A 6,923-nucleotide genomic window follows, 5' to 3' on the forward strand; every position below is an offset into this window, starting at 1 on the left:
TGTCTCCACGGCTATCAGCCTGCCCCCTGCTAGATATGAGCTCCCTTTCATCTTCTTTAGATGCCCAGCAGAGGAAGATCTCAGGAATGGGCAGCTCCTTACCATCACGACCGGAGTGGAGAAGATGCTCTCCCAGGTCACAGCCAAACACCCTTTCCTTCTCCACCTCCCGCTCGGTCGGTTTCTTTGGGCGGGCCTTCACCAAGGAACGAAGGAAGGTGAGGATCTTGCTGCGTTTCTTGGGCACTGCACAACAAAAGGAAGAAACCAGGTCATTTCAGGTTTGGCTCCGTTGGACGAGGCCGAGCACAGCACATTCTACAGAGCACGTCAGAACGGGAAGAACATTACCAACCAGTACATACAAAAAGGGACTTTCTTCATCTCTGGAGGAGCCCAAGGCCAGGTTGGATGGGGCCCTGGGCAGCCTGTTCGGTTCTCACATTAAATGTGGGGGCTGGGAGACCATCCTGAGGCAGGAGGGTTGGAACATGATGATCCCTGAGGTCCCTTCCATCCCAAGCCATTCTATGAAGATTCTATAGTTTTGCCAAGTCCAATCATAAAATCAGGAGGATTGGGCCAAATCTCTGCCCCATGGTGTGCATGAAGAATCATCAACCCAGAGGACAATGTGGCATGGATAAAGGAGGTACTAAACATGGAACACACCCCAAAAAAGACTCCCTTTTGCTTCCCCACAACATTAAATGTAATATCTGTACCTGGCTTTGGCACTGAGTTGATGAGTGCCTCAGGAATGTTCTTATTAATCAGTTCCACACACTCCCCTGGGAAAAATCCAACCTGTAACAAGAAGAAAAGAGAGGCCAACTATTGCATGCAGCACTTCTCAGATCTGAACTGTTAAACCAAAAGCCACGTAACATTTCCCTCGGAACGTGCTTGCCTGACGTTCCATAAGACTATCCAGCAGAAAATGGCCATAGTTCACAGCATAAAGGTAACAATTTTTCAACATTTGCAGCCAAAGGCAAGGTCCCCTGACACCGACACAGCGAAACTGTTTATGTCCACTAGGCATCCTGTGCATGCAGAGCAGCTCTAAGCTGAGATTCCTGCCTTTACTGAAGTTGCACTCTCCAGTCTGAAGCTTGTGCCTACCTGGAAGCCGAGCTTGCCTCTCCACCAGGGGGTCAGCTCCTTTGGTGGCATGTCGATGACACACACGATGTCTCCCACCTGCAAGAGATTGCAGTGTCAATCCCAGCTTCAGCACGGCTGGGAGGAAAGCACAGCTCAAATGACTGCATTCTTCTGCACTGCCAAACATCGCCGAGCCTGAGAGCACTTGCACCAGTGCAGCTCTGAAGGCATTTGCCATTGTAAAATTGAACAACAAGGAACGCCTTGAACTGCTTACCTCAAAGGAGAGTTCATCCGCTGCCTGGGCAACGTATCTCTTAATAGCATGGGCAGCAGCAATAGCTGGAACATTCACAGGTGCCACCTCATGGTCCAGCAGGGGCTTCCCCTTGTTCTCAGCCTGAAACAGAGAGCACAGGCCACGGTGAGGAGCTGGGAACCAACAAGGAGGACTTCAAGGTGAGGAGCACATCTGCAGAGAAAGCTGCAGGAAGTGCACTCGGTCCTTATCGTGGGCACTTCAGAAGGAACTGCAAGTCTAATAACGGCTGTTTCTCTCCCTGGTGTGCAGCAGGCACACGCCAGCAAAGATGCATCTCTCCCCACCCAGACTAATCAGCAATGGCACTGACGCAGACAGGTGGCCTTGTCCATTTTGCCCCCACCTTTCCTGCGCTCTTTGTGCAGGAAGGCTGACTGTTTCAGATGCTAGGAGACCGTGAAGAGGGAAACCAAAGCTACGGCTGCAGTTACAAGGTGCAAACAGTGCCATTGCAAGCACCAAGCAGCTCTCTTGAGCAGTCCAACCAACAGCGAGGCCAAACAGAGCAGAGAATGATTGTTGTTTCTGCAGCCATTTCAAGGGAAAAGTCAGTAGAGGACAAACACAACAGCCGAGATGGCTCTGGTACGTTTATAAACTTGCCACGCTTGCACTACTGTCTTGCCACAGAGGAGCTCTCTTGGAAAGCAGGAGAGCACATCTGCGGCTCACTCTGCTGGCTGCAGTCAGGGAACAAAGACCAATCAGAGCTTCATACTCCACCTCTGTCCATGCCAGGTCAGGCCCACAGCTGATCTCGCTGCACGCCACAGCCATCAGCGTAGGTGTGACAAGCTGGAACTGAAAAGAAACACACTTTTATTTTCTCTGTTCACATCTCTCCTGTGCTCCCTACAGCTGTCGGGCACACTCACACAGCCCAAGCACGCCTGCTGGTGTCCCTGGTGATGCTGTGCAGCTCTGCACAAGCTGGGGCTGGGACTCTTTGCCTAAGGGATTGCTTTCCTAAGACCAGCTGGTCACAGCACCACAGACAGCATCCTTCTGAGGGCTGAGCTGCAGAGCACGTGGAGAAAACCCACACGTGACCAGCGTCCCATCAAAGCTGGATGAGGCTGTGTTACTAAACACGGCGCGTCACGGGCTGCTAAAGCATGTGGGGGGACAAACCATGGCAGGTACCTGGCAAGAGATCAGAACGAGGGAGACAAATCTCACGAATCCGCAGCCGTTCCTTGTCTCTTTGCTCTGATCTTCCACGAGCAAAAGCTGCAGCAGGGAAGCAGGCAGAGGGTGGAGAGAGGAGAGAGAAAGAGCAGGTCAGTTTGCTTCCACGGTTTACCAAATATTACGAGGGAAAAACCAAAATCTGCCCTCCCCCAACTTAAAAACTCAAGTTTTCAACTTAAAACCATTTCCCCTTGTCCTGCTGTTATCTACCCTTTCAAAGAGTTGATTCCCCTCCTCTTTTTAGGCTCCCTTTAGGTACTGAAGGCTGCCATGAGGTCACCACACAGCCTTCTTTTCTCCAGGCTGAACAAGCCCAGCTCCCTCAGCCTGTCTTTGCAGGGGAGGTGCTCCTGTCCCCTGATCATCTCTGTGGCTCGCCTCTGGACCCTCTCCAACAGCTCCCTGTCTTTCTGGACACTGTACTGCAGCTGGGGCCTCACAAGAGCAGAGCAGGGGGGGACGATCACCTCCCTGTCCCTCATGGCCACCCCTCTGCTGATGGAGATAATGTGATCCTATGAGCTCCGCCAGCCAGCAGTTCTCAGCACTCACTGTCCCCCCGTCTCTCCCACACTGTCTCAGCTTACCTACAAGGTGCTGCACAGGACGGTGTGAAGACAAAGGGACGCAGTCGGTGCACAAGTGCAACAAGCGAGCTGCTCAGTCAGAGCTCCAGCGCTCCAATGAAGGGACGCAGCACGCACTGCTCCTCCCCTCATTCTAGCCCTTATGACATCACTGAGGGCCACCAGGCTGCTCCACCACGACGCACAGGGTGGGGAGGCAAGACCAGTCACAAGGGCAGAAGATTCCAACAGCCCAGCCCAACGTTCTGGAATCAGGGGCTGCTTGGAATTCTACCCCAGCCAAATCCTGGAGAAGCTGGCACGGGGTCGTCATGACCAAAGCGCAGGACCTGGCGCGTGCTCTTGTTGAGCCTCGCACAACTGGCCTCAGTGCATCCCTCTGGAGGGCCTTCCTGCCCTCAGCCAGATGGACGCTTCCTCCCAGCAGCGTACCTTGCAGTGCTGGGCCCATGTCAAATCCACACTAGAGTGGGTTTTGTTACATTCAAGGGCATGTTGCAGCACCCATCTATTTCACCTGGAAGGAAATAAAGCAGGAGATGGGAGAAACACAGAACTACTGCCAGACTGCTTTATCCCTTTCTCAGCCCAACTTCCCTTGCCTCATCCCCTACCCCAACTCCTGGATGATGCCCACAGGCTGATAGTTGGATCTCAAGTCCATAGGACTCCTTTCACAGAGTTCCATCAAAAAGGCTGTCACACTTGTTCCGTACACTCACACTGACCCAGCAGTGGTATCACAGTCACTTAACACACACACAACAACCAAACCCCGAGCATGCACATCCCTTCCTGCGTGACTGCAGCCCACAGCTCCCCTTCACACCTCCGTGGATCTCTGGTGTTTTACACTGATGCAGCCTCGCTGCAGCTCCGTGGCTGTCACACAAGGCCTGCAGGACCTCTTTCTCTGCAAACCCCGTCTGCAGGCATTGGTTCACGAGGTTCACCTCCTGCCCTCCTGAGCAAAAACAAGCACTAAGAACAAGAGCAAAGCACGCTGGACTCGACCTGGCTGGATCCCCAACCCTCAGTCCTGTCAGACGGACCCTGGTGTGGAGACTCATCCCCAAAGCCTGGCTGGACATCAGCACAGGCATCCTTCTTCAAACGCCCCATCCAAGCAGCAAGGGATCAAAGCGTTGGCACAGCTGAAACAGAAATGCTGTGTGAGTTTCCTGTTAGCACTGAGCAGGAACAAATCTACCGCTGAGCAGCAGGATGTGAGACAAGCAGCAGAAGACACCCAACCTGCAGAACCAGCTCGTTTGGGGTCGGTCCAGATGTTTGTCTGCTCCCTTCCCTGGCCCAGGCCAAGCTTGTGAGCTGCTCCTCCTTGGTGCAGGGGGAAATGGTGCAGATGCCATGTGGTGGCTATGCACAGCATGCCTTTTACTTGCTTTTCCTATCTCCATCTGCCATTAGCAAACAGCATCTCCAGCCTGCAGAGATCACTGAGTCCAACCCCTGCACAACAGTGAAAAAAAAGATATGATAAGGGGTACTTAAAGCACAGCATCTGTAATCAGATCAGACTCCTGCACTGTGAAGACTTCCATGAGTATTCCTGCAGAGTGCATCACTTAGTCTCTCTTTAGCCTTGTGTTCATGGTTTTCCTGTAAGAGCTTGTCTAAACACTGCCTGTAATCGTGGTTATGCTGGAAGCATTTGGATTTATTGATCCTCAGTGTGATTTCAATAACAAATGCAGATGTTTTTTTGTTAGGGACAGCTTTCAATTTCTCAACTGAAATTTCAATATTGCATTAGGTGTTGACAACCACGGGGCTGCAGTAGAGAGAATTACAGGAAGATTAATTTCTCCACCTCCATGCTCCTAGACATTTATGATTACAGTGATGTAGTTATAGACAAAGTTGCAAGATACCAAAGCTAGAATAACCTCTTGGTGCAGCAGGATGTCTGGAGCCCAAGTGCAGAGTCTCAGTGTTGCAAAGCCTTGAAGAGGTGCACCGTATGTGCTGGGGCTGATGACACAGACACTGGAGCAAGGCCAGTGTGATGTTAGAAACTTGACCAGCAGCTGATCTGTTGTCAGCCATTTCTGGACACAAACGGGATCTGGTCGACTTAGGACATGACCTTTGGGCTGGAGAGCAACTCCCCGAGGAATCACACAGCCACTGCAGACCGTTGGCAAGAACCCCATACCAAAACAGCTCCTCTGCAATCAGTTTTTAATCTGTGCAGCAGTGATTGGAACAGGCGCACGCTCTCTGCAATTGCAGGAATGTTCACAAGTGGAATGGACATCACCTGTGTGCTCCAGCTCTTCTGTGTGCATGCTAGGAGCAGTGATCCCCCTGCACCCAGGGCTGCAATAAAGTCATGCTGGGTTTCTAACCTGCCAACCAGCAGCCCAGGCTGCCCAGAGCCACATCCAGCCTGGCCTTGGATGCCTGCAGGGATGGGGCATCCACAGCCTCCCTGGGCAACCTGTTCCAGTGCCTCACCACCCTCTGGCTGAAAAACTTCCTCCTCACATCCAACCTAAACCTCAACACCCCCCGTCTCAGTTTAAAGCCATTCCCCACTTGTCCCATCACTGTCCACCCTCCAAAACAAAACACCTCGGCTGTTCAACACTGAAAGAGCAAAATAACCCACAGCTCTTACTTCCACTGTATGCATTTAATTCCAAACTTAAGGTCACAGGTTAATTACTCATGTGATCCTTCCTGACAGAAGAACTACTCGTAGTGATGTGTAGGAGTAAGGAACAGTTTGAAAAGGTCATGGACATATTAGAACTTGCAGCATTTATCTTAATAGATGCCTACATTGCAAAGCATTTTGTAAAACACACGTTACAAGTACTGTGCACTGGATTACACTATATCAAACTCTAAGTAACAATACAGGTTGCTTTTAAATCTACACTTACATGTTTTCTTCTAACTCCTTTTTTTTTTTTTTAAATGGTGAGTGTACCATTAATTCAAGACAAGAATTTTGTTTGTAAGTCGATCTCTATAACTGTTCTTGGCATCATTCTGTAGGATGAACTAGATACATGGAATTTGGCACTGGCTCCCCAGGGCAGTGGTTTGGCACTGAGCTGACAAAGGCCAAAGAGCATTTGCACAATGCTCTCAGACACAGGGCTTGACCCATAGGAGGTCCGGTGTGGAACCAGGAGGTGGAATACATGATCCTCGAGGTCCCTTCCAAATACAGATATTCCATGATCCTCTAATACTTATATTCCCAAGTCCTGTACACAGTGCTCAGGTGCTTAACTGAAAGGTTCCATGAAACAGTGAGGTATCTATGTCCCTTTACCACCCAGTTATTCAATTTGCCACGTGGATCTTTTATCCAGTCACATTAAAAAACCCCTCAAAGTATTTCCTTCAGTCTTCCATTCTGATAGAGCTTTCTGGAGCAAATAAAGAGTTGCAACTCAGAATGTCCACACCTCCCTTCCTGCACCCTGCATACTTTTTTCATTGCACTGTGATTACGTACCATTCTATTGTCACCCTCATTCTGTCATTATCGAGGCAGTTTACTGCCATTAAATTTTCCAGCAACAGATGCCCACAAGTACAGCCAGCCTGGACTTATTTCCAATACTTATCTTTGTCCTGATGTCCTTGTAGGAGGTGGGACATTTCTCCCTCTCAGCAGCAGAGGGCAGGAGGGGTCCAAGGTGAGGGCACGCTCTCCTCTATTTTTCTGGCACTCAAAG

The 6,923-nt window shown here is 50.5% G+C and overlaps 1 protein-coding gene across 1 annotated transcript; it reads right to left on the reverse strand.

Moving 5' to 3' along the window:
- Positions 1 to 1,065: 1,065 nt before the first annotated feature.
- Positions 1,066 to 2,658, reverse strand: LOC149912284 (rho GTPase-activating protein 33-like). The gene is made up of 4 exons (XM_090130980.1): positions 2,573 to 2,658; positions 2,153 to 2,230; positions 1,385 to 1,507; positions 1,066 to 1,203 (listed from the first exon to the last, which is right to left on the reverse strand). Exons 2-4 carry the CDS (start codon positions 2,204 to 2,206, stop codon positions 1,066 to 1,068), a joined length of 315 nt encoding a protein of 104 aa, XP_089987106.1. The 5' UTR covers positions 2,207 to 2,230; positions 2,573 to 2,658.
- Positions 2,659 to 6,923: the final 4,265 nt, after the last annotated feature.

Source organism: Phasianus colchicus, chromosome Z (genome assembly GCF_987193195.1).
Source record: "Phasianus colchicus chromosome Z, bPhaCol1.hap1.1, whole genome shotgun sequence".
NCBI classification, from domain to species: Eukaryota; Metazoa; Chordata; class Aves; order Galliformes; family Phasianidae; genus Phasianus; species Phasianus colchicus.

Bases quoted from the DNA above. Each gene is read 5' to 3' on its own strand.
- LOC149912284 (XM_090130980.1), bottom strand. From the start codon at position 2,206: ATGGCTGTGGCGTGCAGCGAGATCAGCTGTGGGCCTGACCTGGCATGG. The intron at 1,508-2,152 runs GTGGAGTATGAA...TCTCTGTTTCAG, and splicing joins CTGACCTGGCATGGACAGAG to GCTGAGAACAAGGGGAAGCC. The intron at 1,204-1,384 runs GTAAGCAGTTCA...AATCTCTTGCAG, and splicing joins CGGATGAACTCTCCTTTGAG to GTGGGAGACATCGTGTGTGT.